This window comes from Microtus pennsylvanicus, chromosome 9 (genome assembly GCF_037038515.1).
Source record: "Microtus pennsylvanicus isolate mMicPen1 chromosome 9, mMicPen1.hap1, whole genome shotgun sequence".
In the NCBI taxonomy this organism is placed as follows: Eukaryota; Metazoa; Chordata; class Mammalia; order Rodentia; family Cricetidae; genus Microtus; species Microtus pennsylvanicus.
The window spans coordinates 44,496,504-44,510,620 of NC_134587.1; the positions used below are offsets into that span (position 1 = coordinate 44,496,504).

At 49.6% G+C, this 14,117-nt stretch overlaps 1 protein-coding gene across 11 annotated transcripts in view; it reads left to right on the top strand.

The window, feature by feature from the left end:
• Positions 1–14,117, top strand: part of Sptan1 (spectrin alpha, non-erythrocytic 1) — a 72,209-nt gene that overhangs the window by 57,472 nt on the left and 620 nt on the right. For 6 of the 11 annotated variants that reach the window (XM_075985662.1, XM_075985665.1, XM_075985666.1 and 3 more), the window contains 16 exons: positions 2,346–2,554; positions 3,194–3,314; positions 3,629–3,750; positions 4,145–4,277; positions 5,294–5,392; positions 7,661–7,820; positions 8,343–8,419; positions 9,008–9,217; positions 9,519–9,815; positions 10,036–10,148; positions 10,745–10,762; positions 12,806–12,860; positions 13,307–13,503; positions 13,611–13,664; positions 13,745–13,891; positions 13,969–14,116. In XM_075985662.1, the coding sequence (XP_075841777.1) occupies positions 2,346–2,554; positions 3,194–3,314; positions 3,629–3,750; positions 4,145–4,277; positions 5,294–5,392; positions 7,661–7,820; positions 8,343–8,419; positions 9,008–9,217; positions 9,519–9,815; positions 10,036–10,148; positions 10,745–10,762; positions 12,806–12,860; positions 13,307–13,503; positions 13,611–13,664; positions 13,745–13,891; positions 13,969–14,116 (2,160 nt within the window). Of the gene's footprint in view, positions 1–2,345; positions 2,555–3,193; positions 3,315–3,628; positions 3,751–4,144; positions 4,278–5,293; positions 5,393–7,660; positions 7,821–8,342; positions 8,420–9,007; positions 9,218–9,518; positions 9,816–10,035; positions 10,149–10,744; positions 10,763–11,738; positions 11,802–12,805; positions 12,861–13,306; positions 13,504–13,610; positions 13,665–13,744; positions 13,892–13,968; position 14,117 lie in introns of all 11 variants that reach the window. The other 5 variants (XM_075985657.1, XM_075985661.1, XM_075985655.1 and 2 more) reach the window with 1 other exon arrangement.

Here is a 14,117-nt window from a genome sequence, read left to right on the forward strand (position 1 = left end):
CATGCCCAAGAGTCTGTCTTCCATCCATGCTGCTACAAAATTAAAGGGGTTTTGTTTTGTTTGTTTGTTGGCATATTTTCACCTTTGTTGTTTGCTTTTTTTTGGTTGTTTTGTTCTGTTAATTTTTCTGAGACAGGGTTTCTCTGTGTAGCGCTAGGTGTTACATAGACCAGGCTGGCCTTGAACTCACAGATTTACGCCACCAGTGCCCAGCAGTTGGTTGTTTTTTTGTTTCTGAGATGAGGTTTTGCTGTGTAGCCTTGGCCAGTCTCAAACAAGATCCGCCTGCTCTACCTTGGAGTGCTGGGATTAAAGGTGTGCGAATCCACACCCGGCCCTTTATTATTTTTCAATGGGACTTTCAATATTTAGTCCTATCTGGCCTCAAACTTGCAGTAATTTTTCTGCCTCTGCCTCCCAGCATTTGTGGTTACAGCATTTACACCACACCTGTGGCTTTAGATAATTCAGATAGTGTGAGTATGGTGTGAGATGCTGTGAGTATGGTGGGGATGAGTGAAAAGGATAGCATTGGTGACAGTTTTGCGATTCTCTGTTGGTGCATCTCACAGAGGACGTCAGGGACTTCAGGTTCCCAGTTATTTACTGTGTGTGTGGTGTTTATGATGGGTGCACAGAATAGAGGCAGGCTGGGGGAAGAGGAATTTGATTCAGAGCATGGAGGATGGTTTTTCTCTGCTTCTGCACTAGCAGATTGGTCACAGTTTTGTAACTGTTCATGGCAGAGTGAAATTAGTTTTTCAAAATGAATTGTGCCAAAAGCGTTGCTTTTATCCTGTATCCTTGGTCCATCCTGGGCTTAGAATGGATTGTATCCACTTGTGATTCTGTCATATGTCTGGCTCAGTTAGGAAATGTTGGTCCTCTGAGTTACACATGTTAGTTCTAAATAGTTTGACACATTTCTTGCCTTCTTAGTCTCATCAGAAAAACTGTGGGGTGCCAGATAAGAATTGTCCAAAATTCCAATTTACATCAAAAAGTTTGAATATGGGGCTGGAGAGATGGCTCAGTGGTTAAGAGCACTGACTGTTCTTCCAGAGGACCAGGGAATTCTTCCAATTCCCAGCACCCACCTGGCACTTGACAACTATCTGTAATTACAGTTCCAAGGGACCTGACACCTTTGGCAAAACACCTATACACATTTAAAAATAATGAAATAAGGGGGCTGGAGAGATGGCTCAGCGGTTGAGAGCATTGCCTGCTCTTCCAAAGGTCCTGAGTTCAATTCCCAGCAACCACATGATGGCTCACAACCATCTGTAATGAGGTCTGGTGCCCTCTTCTGGCTTGCAGGCATACACACAAACAGAACATTGTATACATAATAAATAAATAAATATTAAAAAAAATAAAAATAAAAATAATGAAATAAAAAAATTGAATTTTACCCTTAAAAATTGAGTTCTGTTCCTGTCAAGTGGTAAACTCACTTTTGTCTTTTTGAAGAGCAGGGTAGGCGGAGTTTTCTATTGACTCAAGACTGAATGATCATAGCTTTCCTTTGAGTTCTTTAATATAAAACGTGGACTTTTTTAAAATTATGTTTATTATTTGTTGAAGGAGGTAAACATAGTCAGAGGATAACTTGTAGGAGTCGGTTCCCTCCTACCGGGGATGAACTTAAGTCATCCTCCGAGCCATCTTTTTATTTTGGCTTCTTGACACAGGATTTCTCTTTGTAACAACTCTAGCTGTCCTAGAACTGGCTCTGTAGACCAGGCTGGCCTCTGCCTCTGCAGTGCTGGGATTAAAGGTGTGTGTCACTACCTCTCAGCCATCTGAGCCATTTGTAGGCCCAAGATGTTTAATTAAACTAAGTTTTCTATGAGTACACACCTTTAATCCTAGCACTCAGGAGATAGAGGCAAATGTGTCTCTTGAGTTCCAAGCCATCCAGGCCTACATGATGAAACCCTATCTGAAACAAAACAAAAATTCACTTTTGCTGCTTTTTAAAGTATACGGTAAAACTGATGTAACTTAGTGGTAAAGTGTGCTTATCCCTCACAAGAGTCAGTTCAATCTCTAGCATCAAAATATGAAAAGATAAAAAATTGAAGGCCACTACGAAGCAAAATAGGTGGCACTAAAAAGGTTTTTGCTGCAGCCATGGCCCTGCATTCTGTGTCCGACTACCTTCCCACCATCAGTGACAGGGAACCAAGTCTTTATCAAGATAGCTGACTTTACAGAACTGCAAGGGTTCACACAGCATTGACTTATGAAGCTGCACAACCCAATAAGGAATTAATGGGTGCTGTTTTCGGGGAAGTCTTTGGGACCAGGTTTCTGAGCCCTCTCTTGTCTCCCTGCCCCAGGATCGTCTGAAGGACCTGAACAGCCAGGCCGACAGTCTGATGACCAGCAGTGCCTTCGACACCTCCCAAGTGAAAGAGAAGCGGGACACCATCAATGGTCGCTTCCAGAAGATCAAGAACATGGCAGCCTCCCGAAGAGCAAAGCTGAGCGAGTCCCACCGCCTGCACCAGTTCTTCCGAGACATGGATGATGAGGAGTCCTGGATCAAGTGTGTGCCCAGCAGTTGTGTGTTCAGTGTCGGGCTTCCTAGAGAGCAGGAGTTTCAGGCTTCCTTGGTCTGTTGGGGGGGGCAGGGAAGTGTGATGTAAGGGCATAGCTTAGGGACCATGCCAAACTCGCAGCCTCTTCTACTGCACAGTAGAGACCTGTTATCCTGTGATGATGGTAAACCATTATGTCATAGTAGACCGTGCTTTTTGGGTCCTAAGGAAGTTGTGGTTTTTGGCTTTTTTCCTGATTGTTTTTGTTTTTGGTTTGTGTTTTGTTGGTTTGGTTTTGTTTTTTGTTCTCTTGTTTTTGTTTTTTGAAACAGGGTCTCTCTGTTTCCTTATGTGACGCATGAGTAAATGGAGTTAATAGTACATACCAGTGGTGTTCCTCTCCTCAGGACAGCACAATCCTCTGTATGCTCATGACACTTAGAGGAGCCATGTCCATTGACATGTGCATGGTCAGAGACAGTTCTGGATGCATGGCTTTGGAAAACAGTGGCTCCTATTCCTTAAAAACGGAAAGGGATTTTTGTGAAGAAAGTGGTAGAGGTTGGAGGATGCTATAGTTAGTGGCTGAACTAACACATCCATGGATTGAGCAGGTCCAGGCTAACCTTACTGCCTCTGCTCTTCAGAGAGAAGAAGCTACTGGTGAGCTCTGAAGACTATGGCCGAGACCTCACAGGTGTTCAGAACCTGAGGAAGAAACACAAACGGCTAGAAGCCGAGCTGGCTGCCCACGAACCAGCCATTCAAGTGAGTGATTGCCTTCTGCTAAGAGAACAGGGCCATGAGGAGAAGCAAAACCATGTTTGTTTTTTTGAGTCAGGGTTTCTCTGTGTAACCTTGGCTGGTGTGGAACTCCTCATGTAGACCAAGCTAACCCCAAACTCAGAGATCACCCGCTTCTGCCTCACCTCCCGAGTGCTGGGATTAAAGCTGTGCCCAGCTCATGTGTCCTGAAGAGCTAATTGTGAATGTGATGTTGAGGTGTCCTAAGCTTGGGCCACAGACACCTGGAACTGGGCACTCGGCATCTGCTGGCGTTGACTCTTGCTCTTGCTGGTCAGGGCGTCCTGGACACTGGGAAGAAGCTGTCTGATGACAACACCATTGGGCAGGAGGAGATCCAGCAGCGTCTTGCACAGTTCGTGGAGCACTGGAAGGAGCTGAAGCAGCTAGCAGCTGCACGGTGAGCACATAGGCAGGGAGCTCTTAAGACAGACAGAAGGCCCGGCCCTTCCTGCCAGCTCCCAGGACCTGGATGTCAAGTATTACCTTGCTCCAGAGGCATTCTGAGCTGTTCCTATCCAGTGAGTCTGCACCCAGCAGTTAACTCCAGAGTGTCCTGTCTGAGGAGCACCGTCTGCCTTGTGTCCCCCAGGACATGTTTATACATAGACACACCCCTTCATGAATATTTTGTCCAAATTTATTTGTTTATTATTTGTTGGTGCTGGTAACTGAACCCGAGATCTTAGACACAGTAGTCAAGCACCAATACCACCAAGCTATAACTCCAGCCCCCCCTTCATGGCTATTTTAAGTACATACTAATGATTTCCCCTTCCCCATACTTTAATAAGGGGCCAGCGGCTAGAGGAGTCCTTGGAGTATCAACAGTTTGTAGCCAATGTAGAAGAGGAAGAGGCTTGGATCAACGAGAAAATGACTCTGGTGGCCAGTGAAGATTACGGAGACACTCTTGCTGCCATCCAGGTCAGGAAGGCTAAGCACGTGCATAAACAGTGAAGGTCCACCAGCTCACAGTCTGGGGGTACTGCAGGCGGGTGGGCCAGGTCCACCACACCTCATAGAGGAGTCCTCATAGCTTCTGGACCACACTTCATTCCAAGCTTTGTTTCCACATAGCATCTCCTTCTGTTCACTCTTTTCTCTGGCATTCTTTTCCATATGCCTTACAAAAAAGAGGTCCAAATTGACCTCTTTTTTGTAAGGATACAATCTTATGGTAAGAGAGACTGAAAATATCCCTTAATGTCCTTTTTTCCCGTGTTCATGGCCCCATAGCCACTTCTAATTGGTTGGCAATTGCTGTATAACAGCCACTTAAAACTGACCTGTGTGGGTGGGTGTGTAATCCCTCCGCTGTTTCCAAGGTAAAGCTAGCTGAGCTGGAAGATCTCAGATGGCTGTAGTTACAGACTGTCTTGTTCAGCCCTACACAGCCCCTCATTCTAGTATAGGCTAGATTAGCTTTCTCCACTTAATTCAGACAGGCAAAGGCAGAAACCACAGAGTTTTAAAGGCATTGCACTGTTCTCAGAGCTGGCCCAAAGAGAGCCCAGTCATGGAATAGGAGAGGTCACACATCACCATGGTCATACCTTCCTTAGTTCCAGCCAGACAATGTGGAAACAGTTTGCATTGCCTTGATCCACTCTTATCACAGTGGGCAGTCCATGTGTAGTTGAGGTCACTAGAAACAGGAAGGGGAGGGAGATTATCCTTCGGTCATTGGGGAGCTAGACCTGGGTCCTCATGGGATATGTGTTGTTGCTTTGTTGGGTGCTTGCTTCCAGCTTTCTGTCCCTTTTTTGCAACCTAAACTTGGTGGTTCAGCTTCTCCTGCAGCCTGGTCTCACTCCTGACTCCCTGGTCCTCCCCATGGAGTAGAGAGTAGGAGGACCAGGCTCATAGCTGTGCCACTCTCTATCCCGAACCTAGCTACTCACATCACAGGCTCAGTGGCGGACCTCACTGCTTCTCTCTAGGGCTTGCTGAAGAAACACGAAGCTTTTGAGACAGACTTCACTGTCCACAAGGATCGGGTGAATGACGTCTGTACTAATGGACAAGACCTCATTAAGAAGGTGAGCCTGGATTCCAGGAAGACCCTTGTTCTCAACCCAAAGTGCACCAAGCTCAGGTCTTAGAGAGACTCTGCAGGCCTGTGCCATATTTCACACAGCAGGAAAGAGTTGCTTTTGAATTGGCACACTCCTTGGGCAACCAGCTTTTGGCCTGGTAGAACTTCTAGAATGCTTTTCTCTCAATTCTTTTTTTATTTTTATTTTTTTTTATGTGCATGGTTTTGCCTTCACCACACTTTATGCATTGCGCCAAGATATCAAAAGAGTGTTTTGAATCCCTTACAACTGGAATTACGGATGGTTGTGAGTCACCATGTAAATACTGGAAATTGAACCTTGGGCCTTTAGAAGAACAGCCAATGCTCTTAAACCACAGAACCATCTCTCTACCTTTTTTTTTTTTAAGATTTTTATTTTTATTTTATTTATTTATTTTTTGGTTTTTTGAGACTGGGTTTCCTTGTGTTACTTTGGAGCCTGTCCTGGAACTAGCTCTTGTAGACCAGGCTGGCCTCGAACTCACAGAGATCTGCCTGCCTCTGCCTCCCAATTGCTGGGATTAAAGGCATGCACCACCACCTGGCAGATTTTTCTTTATGCGTCTGTCTGCACTATATATGTGCAGTGCCCACAGAGGCCACAAGAGGGCATTAGATTCCCCCTGGAAGTGGTATTACAAGCGGTTGTGAGCTACTATGGGTTCTGGGAACCCCCAGCCCCTGTTCCTTTGTTTCTTGGTGATAAAGGTCGCTGTAGCGATATTAGAAAGTGTAATTAATAAGTGAGGAGAGAGCACATGACACAGCAGTGTGTCCTACAGGGAATTCCAGCTGACTTGGGCTGCGTGGTAACCCTGTCTCAAAAGCATCACCAGAAATCATCCAGAAAGCCATCACTCAAAAACGGCTATTCTAGACTTTATTTTATCTTAAGACAGGGTCTCATATAGTCCAGGCTAGCTTCCAACTTGTTCTGTAGCCAAGGATGACCTTGAACTCCTGACCCTCTACCTCACAGGTGTTTGAATTACAGCTGTGTACCACCGCGCCTGGCTCATTGGGATTTTAATGTTTGGCTGTCCAGACTTTCCCTCTGAACTGTGTAGAGCTAAGCATGAAATGTCCACTTAGTAGGATTGTATGACTCCGTTGGTTGTGCGAAACCTATTGCAGGAGGGACAGTTTACGTTTACTGGTGACTCTTCTGGAGAGAGGGGAAAAGTCTCAGTACTTTGAAAGCAGTGGAGCTTCTAGACCCAGGCTGTGCAGCGTCAGTCCGCAGGTGACCATCAGCCACAGGCCCTCGGGACGCAGTACAAGTACGATGAATGCTTGGAGCTCCTGTCACGGTGCAGCTCAGCAACTGCCATGTAGAGAATTGGGGTTTGGGACTGGGCTGGTGCCCCGATTGGTAAAGCCTTTGCCTAGCATCTGTGTGGCAAAAATAGTTAGGTGTCTGGGTTTGTTCCAGGGAGAGCTTTTCTCCTGGCCGTGATCAGCAGGCAGCATGAAACTGGAGTCCAGCCCAGGCTCCCAGAACTCCTGGGTTAGGAGAGTGAGAAGCGTCACGCCTTGCTGAGTCTGACCCTTAGCGTATGCTGTCTGTTCTAATGTTCCTTAGTGCTTTGTTCTGGGCAAACTTCCCTTCTTTACATTTCTTTTTCTTCTGCCGTCTTGCATGTGTTTCCAAATGCAGCTCTGGCTGGAGCTGATGTTCAGGCTTCACTATCTCTTGTGTCCATGGCATCCAAACACTTCCCAGAATTACTGTCTTCCTTACACAGGGCTGGAGCCGTTCTTTGTCTGTGTACTGTTTAATATGTAAGTGGTGATTCTTCCCTTTTGGAAACTCTGGTACTCACTGCATCACTGCCCGAGTGCCCACTGCACTCACACCGTCCTCCCCTTCTCGTGCTCCTGTGGCACTGACTACTGGAACTGCTAGTCACAGGCCTTGTGGTTTTATTTTTGGTTTTTGTTCTTTTGAGACAGAATTTTTCTGTGTAGCCCTAGCTGTCCTGGAACTCACTCTGTAGTGACCAGGCCTTGAACTCAGAGCGATCCTCCTGCCTCTACCTCCCGAGTGCTGGACCTGGCCTAGTCCCAGGTCTTCACTCTTAAACTTTTACTCAGTACCGCCCTTTGGAAGCTTCACTAGCTCTGGTAAGGGAGAGCCCATGTGACAGAAGTTGGACAGTTTGGTGCTGGGAACCTGCCACAGATGGGTGTCTGCTGAGCAAAACTGATGTGTGCTTCTGTCCCTGGCCAGAACAATCACCACGAGGAGAACATCTCTTCAAAGATGAAGGGTCTCAACGGGAAGGTGTCTGATTTGGAGAGAGCCGCGGCCCAGAGAAAAGCAAAGCTGGATGAGAACTCGGCCTTCCTGCAGTTCAACTGGAAGGCTGACGTGGTGGAGTCCTGGATTGGTGAGTAGTGCAGCAAGACCCGAAGCAGCCACAGGGTGTGTTGCCACACAGTGGGATTTCTGCTGTAGAGAAGAAACTTTTAGGACATGGGCTCTGAGTCTGCTGCAGGACAGACCTGGTTGCCCAGTAGGAAGCAACATCCCGAAGTCAGAGTTGCCACAGCAGTGCCTACACCAGGCTGTCATGAGGGTTCACCGAACAGTGGCCTGCAGACCTCAACACAAGCAATACAGAGACCCAGCACTAGTCCGCTCACCAAAGGGTCAGGCCATATCAGAATTACCCACTAGCTGCCTGGCCAAGGTGCCATCTAGCCCCTGGTTCAATGGAACTGGTTTCTGGTGTCAGTCCATGTGACCCAAAAAGATTTCCACACTCAGTTGAGGCAGAGTGGTGGTTACAGGGAGCAGGCAGCCACTGTGAGCTCAGGAAGAGTGCAGGTGACTTTGGAATTGGAGCCGGCTTTTCTTAGCCCATCTGGGTTCTGGGAGGGCTAGGACAGTCCCATGCTTTGTTTTACAGGTGAGAAGGAGAACAGCTTGAAAACTGATGACTATGGCCGGGATCTGTCTTCTGTCCAAACCCTGCTCACCAAGCAGGTCAGTTAGCTGCCTGAATGGTGGGCTGGATTTACTCAGATAGCACTTCTAGGAGAAGGCCAGTCGGTGTTCTGCCTTTAGGTCTTGGATGGCCTCCTGTATGTATGGCCAGGGACAGTCAGTAGTAAACACTTCCAGTCTAGGGCCTCAGAGTTTCCAGAGGGGTAGCATAGATGCAGAACCAGACATAGGTGCAGCAGCTTGATGGACTGGCCAGGCTCGGACACAAAGTGCCTGTCTGTCTTCAGCAGGCTAGGGTCCGTGGGTCACGTTTTCCTGGACTCGGTTACACAAAGTCAACTGAAAGTGGTCACAAGTGAATGGTCTGCTCTGTGTGAGGAGCCAAGGCCATACATAGCCACGCCCAGAACTTGAGCGCTAGAACGGAAGGGTTTATTTATGGCCAGGAACTTAAGAGAACAGTGCCATGATCTGTGGTCTAAGGGCAAGTAGTAACATAGGTAGGTCTTGCTGCATGTCAGCAAGAGGTGGAGCTCTAGGCCTGCTACCATCTGCTTCTGCCATCTGAGCTGAGGCACATTAAGCTCCTTGCAGTACATACCACTGACTTGTGACTTCTCTTTGCAGGAGACATTTGATGCTGGCTTGCAGGCCTTCCAGCAGGAGGGCATTGCCAATATCACTGCCCTCAAAGACCAGCTGCTAGCTGCCAAACACATTCAGTCTAAGGCCATCGAGGTCCGACATGCCTCCCTCATGAAGAGATGGACCCAGCTGTTGGCCAACTCAGCTACCCGGAAAAAGAAATTGCTGGAGGCCCAGAGTCATTTCCGAAAGGTAAGGGTAGTTATATTCAACTGGACCAGTGGAAGGGACGATAGAGCCCATTTTCCTCTTCCATGCCTGTGAGGAAGGAGTGCCCTCAGCCCAGAGGAGCTGAACATAAGCCTGGAGGCAGTAGAAACTGAAGCATGTGGAGCCTTGAACTTGTTGACCCTCCCAGGACGAGCACAGCTTGTACCAAAGGTCACCAGGCAGAGAAGTGGGGAAGATTCTGAGATGGGGCAGAGAGCTGGAGTCCTAGGAACTGCCTTACCCACATAATGCCCACACTGACACCCTGCCCCTCTACTTCTAGGTAGAGGACCTCTTCCTGACTTTTGCCAAAAAGGCATCAGCCTTCAACAGCTGGTTTGAGAATGCAGAAGAGGACCTGACAGATCCAGTGCGCTGCAACTCTCTGGAAGAAATCAAAGCCCTTCGAGAGGCTCACGATGCCTTCCGCTCATCCCTCAGCTCCGCACAGGCTGATTTCAACCAACTAGCTGAACTGGACCGCCAGATTAAGAGTTTCCGCGTGGCCTCCAACCCCTACACCTGGTTCACCATGGAGGCCCTGGAGGAGACCTGGAGGAACCTGCAGAAGATCATTAAGGTGCACCTGATGGGCCAGCCCCTTAAGAGCCCTGTTCCCTGCCCTGGGCTGTTCGTTGTTTGGGTCAGCCTCAGTAGAACTTATGCCCCTCTCCACTTTTAAGTCCCACTGACATTTCCTCCAAGGTAGAAAGAACCATGTTTATGCTGAGCCCACCTGTGCGAGGCCAGATGTCAAGAACTAACTGAAGGTAGCAGCATCTGCTTTCCTTTTGTCTCAGGAGCGGGAGCTGGAGCTGCAGAAGGAACAACGGCGGCAGGAGGAGAATGACAAACTGCGCCAGGAGTTTGCCCAGCATGCCAATGCCTTCCACCAGTGGATCCAGGAGACCAGGTGCCCACCCTGTGGGGCCAGCCCAAGCATGTGCTGCTCCCTGCAGCTCCTGGACACAGGGAGCTTGTTCACAGCCTGGTGCCTAAGCCAAGTACAGTTGGCATCTGTTATCCCAATGCACAGGAGGATAGCCATGAGCTTGAATCCAGTGTGGTTACATATTCTGTGCCATTTGAGGCTATAGCAAGACTCTGTCTTACCCCCCAAAAGATGGGGTGGTGAGGAGGACTGCTTGGACTAAGAAGGCTGGTGTGATCTGATTGGGTCGCTTTGCGTGACTCATTTCCACAGAGATGATGTTAGCACCTGTCCCCAGTAAGGTAGAACTGCTGTCCCTGGTGACTTGAGCTGACAGGTGTGGTGACCGAGCTGACAGGTGTGGTGACCGAGCTGACAGGTGTGGTGACTGAGCTGACAGGTGTGGTGACCGAGCTGACAGGTGTGGTGACCGAGCTGACAGGTGTGGTGACCGAGCTGACAGGTGTGGTGACTGAGGGCACTGATGTTCTGCTCATTTTTTTTCTCTCCTCCATCCCACCCTGATTGCTGCTGTATGTGGACACTACCATGGCTCCTGGCTGCTTGGATCTCCACAGAACATATCTCCTCGACGGGTTAATATTGCCTTCTTTCTCCGGGCTCATGGTGTGGTGGTGTCTTGTGTGCTTGTCCCTGTGTCCCTTGTCCCCAGTGGCCTGGCTTACAAAGGTTCCAAGGATGGGCCTGCTGCCCATCTTGTCCATGCCCTTTGTCCCTGCTAGAACGCATGGTCTTTGCGGAGTCACTTCCCCTCTTTCAAGGCAAGGAATGTCACCGTGAGAGGAAGTCAGAACCCCTGTCCATGCCTGTTCACCAGGATTGGATTAGCAACTTCCTTTTGGCCTGTTTTCCCACCATGACCAGAAGGATTTGCATTAAGCCTCAGTGGTCAGTGGACATAGGACGCTGGATGGCTGTGCTAGGAGCTTGGGCTAAGTACAATATCCAGTTGAGAGAAGCTCTGCAGCCCCCTTAGGACTGAAGTGGCCCTATCTTCCCCCTGGGGAGGGTAACCAGAATTGTTCACCCTAGCTAAAGGCAGAATGTCCTGTGTTACAATGTGGTGTGGAGATAGGGCTTGGAGGAGTCCCCGGGAGGAGCAGGGCTATCTCCCAGTCCCACCAGGAGCCTGTACCCAGGCCATCCCCCTGGCCATTCTTGCCAGGCCAAGCCAGACTAAGGATTAACTAGTGTCCGAGAGGTTCTGCAGAGGGGCAAGTCAGGTGTGTAAGGGTAATGACCACAGAAACCTGCCCCAGTCAGTCAGGTTGTAAGAGGCTTTGCAAGGCGGGAAGGATTGCAGCCATGGCCTGAGCACCACAGGCTTCCCCACCCTATGTCTGCTGCTCTTGGTCTTGTTTCTGTGCAGTGCCATGCTTCCTCACCTGTGGCTCCTCCCAAGCTTTGTCCCACCTGGCCCAATCCCCTTGAGCTACCTACCCATGGTTCCCACCTGATGCCAGGCTGCCAGCTTGTGGCACATGTCTGTCTCGATATGCTCTTGCCTCGCCTTCCTTTGGTATATTCATTTGGTTTCTTTTCTTTGAATAGCATAGCATATCGTCGGGTCATTCGTGTCTATCAGTATGAAGTTGGGGATGATCTGTCTGGAAGGTTCTTCTCCTCTTATTTCTCTTCTTCCCTCACTGTGGTTTTACCAATGCACTCTGGACTCCCAGGCGGCTCTGCTTTCTAACCCACACCCTAGCCACTTGGGAGGAGGTTCTGTTCCCCTCTGATGCACTGGCCCTGCGTCCTGCCCCCGTCCCTGGGGCTCCCTTTTCCCGGGGGATGGGGCGTGCCTGTGAGTCTCAACTGCTGGGGTAGGAGGAAGCCTGGTGCCTTGCCTTGCTAAAGCATTTTGAGCTTGGGGAGATTGTAGAGTTCTTCCTGGCTCACTGAAGTCGCAGGGGTAGATTGGGGTAGACATGGGTACAGAGGAGATGGGGCTGTGTGCACTGTGTGAACTGTCCCTGCACGTGACCCTGCTTGTCTGATGTCCTTGTTCACTGGGAACCTTCTTTGTACTCACACATCTTGGAGAGAAGCAGGCTTCTCAGAAAATGGCCTTCAAAAGGAGACCTAGCCTGGCTGTGTCTAGATGCTGGAACCCAAATCCAGAGTTCTGTCACCGCTGTCCTCAGCTGGAACCAGTTGGCCAGCACACCCACTTAGCTATCTTACTGGCCATGCTGTCTCTTAGAATGTGGCTTTTCCCCTCAGTAGCCTAAGGGGGATTAAAGCTGGGCTAAGTGGACTGTCACTGTCTTGACTGTCCTTACAGCCCCAAGGACTCCTGTCTGTTGGGTTCTTGGCCTCCTGTTGGCGCAGAAAGGGGGGACTATCATGCTATTAGGCCTGAAACTGCTCTGTTCCTATGGGGAACAAATTTAATTCCCGAGAGACCTTTCAAGAGCTGAGAGGCCTCTGGCCTATGTGTCTCTGAAAAGGAAATGGTGCCTGCCCTTTCTCAGGCCTGTTAGAGGGAGGTCAACACCAGATGGGTTGTTCTCTGTGAACAGCATTGCGGGCTCTGGCACTTTGTACCAGGAGGAAGAGTTAAATGTGGACACTGATCTGCTGCGATGGAACCCTGCTCACTGTGCTTCTGTGTTTAGGTCCTGCATGGTGGAAGAGTCAGGAACTCTAGAGTCTCAGCTCGAAGCTACCAAAGTGAGTACCCAAAGTGCTCTGGCCACCCCAGAGGCCCCCAGCCAGGCAGCCACTCAACCTGAAGCTGCCAAGGCTGTTTTTCCCTTGACTTAAAAAACAGCTTGTGAGTTCAAGACCAGCCTGGTCTACAGGAGCTAGTTCCAGGATAGGCTCTAAAGCTACAGAGAAACCCTGTCTCAAAAAAACAAAAAAAAAAAACAGCTTGGGGCTTCTTTTTGAGAAAGTCTCTGCCAGCTGCTGTAAGTGAACCTATTTGAAGAGGCCAAGAAGTCCTTGCTGCACATCACATTCTTATTGGCTCCTCTGCCAGTTGCTTTATGAAGATTTTCCCCTCCACATCCTACCCCCTCCCACTCTCCTTTCCTGACTCTTTCTGGCCCTGGGAGATCTCAGCTGGGTTCTGGGGCTTGAGGCGTCCCCATCTCACACTGGTTTGTTCCCGGCAGCGCAAGCACCAGGAGATTCGAGCCATGAGAAGTCAGCTGAAGAAAATTGAGGACCTGGGGGCTGCCATGGAGGAAGCCCTCATCCTGGACAACAAGTACACTGAACACAGCACTGTGGGCCTGGCCCAGCAGTGGGACCAGCTGGACCAGCTGGGCATGCGCATGCAGCACAACCTGGAGCAGCAGATCCAGGCCAGGTACGGGACCACCCAGGGTACAGCTGTCAACAAGGGACTGGCACAGGAGGGAAGAAGATGTCACCTCTGCACGGAAGGCCTGCTCCCTACTTCTGTTCTTCTTCTAGGAACACAACAGGCGTGACCGAGGAGGCCCTCAAGGAATTCAGCATGATGTTCAAGTGAGTATGGCCCAGGTACCTTGGCCGAGGGTGGATGGGAGGCAGGGACCATATGCTGAGCCCTGGGCTTTGTTCTACAGACACTTTGACAAAGACAAGTCTGGCCGGCTGAACCATCAGGAATTCAAATCCTGTCTTCGTTCCCTGGGCTATGACCTGCCAATGGTAGAGGAAGGAGAGCCTGACCCCGAATTTGAAGCAATCCTGGACACTGTTGACCCCAACAGGTAAGCTGAAGGGAAAGGGGACAGGACAGTCTTCGCCTCCCTCTGAGCACCCTGCTCATTGTACCTGCCTCCTGTAGGGATGGTCATGTCTCCCTGCAAGAATACATGGCTTTCATGATCAGCCGCGAAACGGAGAATGTCAAGTCCAGTGAAGAGATTGAGAGCGCTTTCCGGGCCCTCAGCTCTGAGGGCAAGCCGTACGTGACTAAGGAGGAGCTCTACCAGG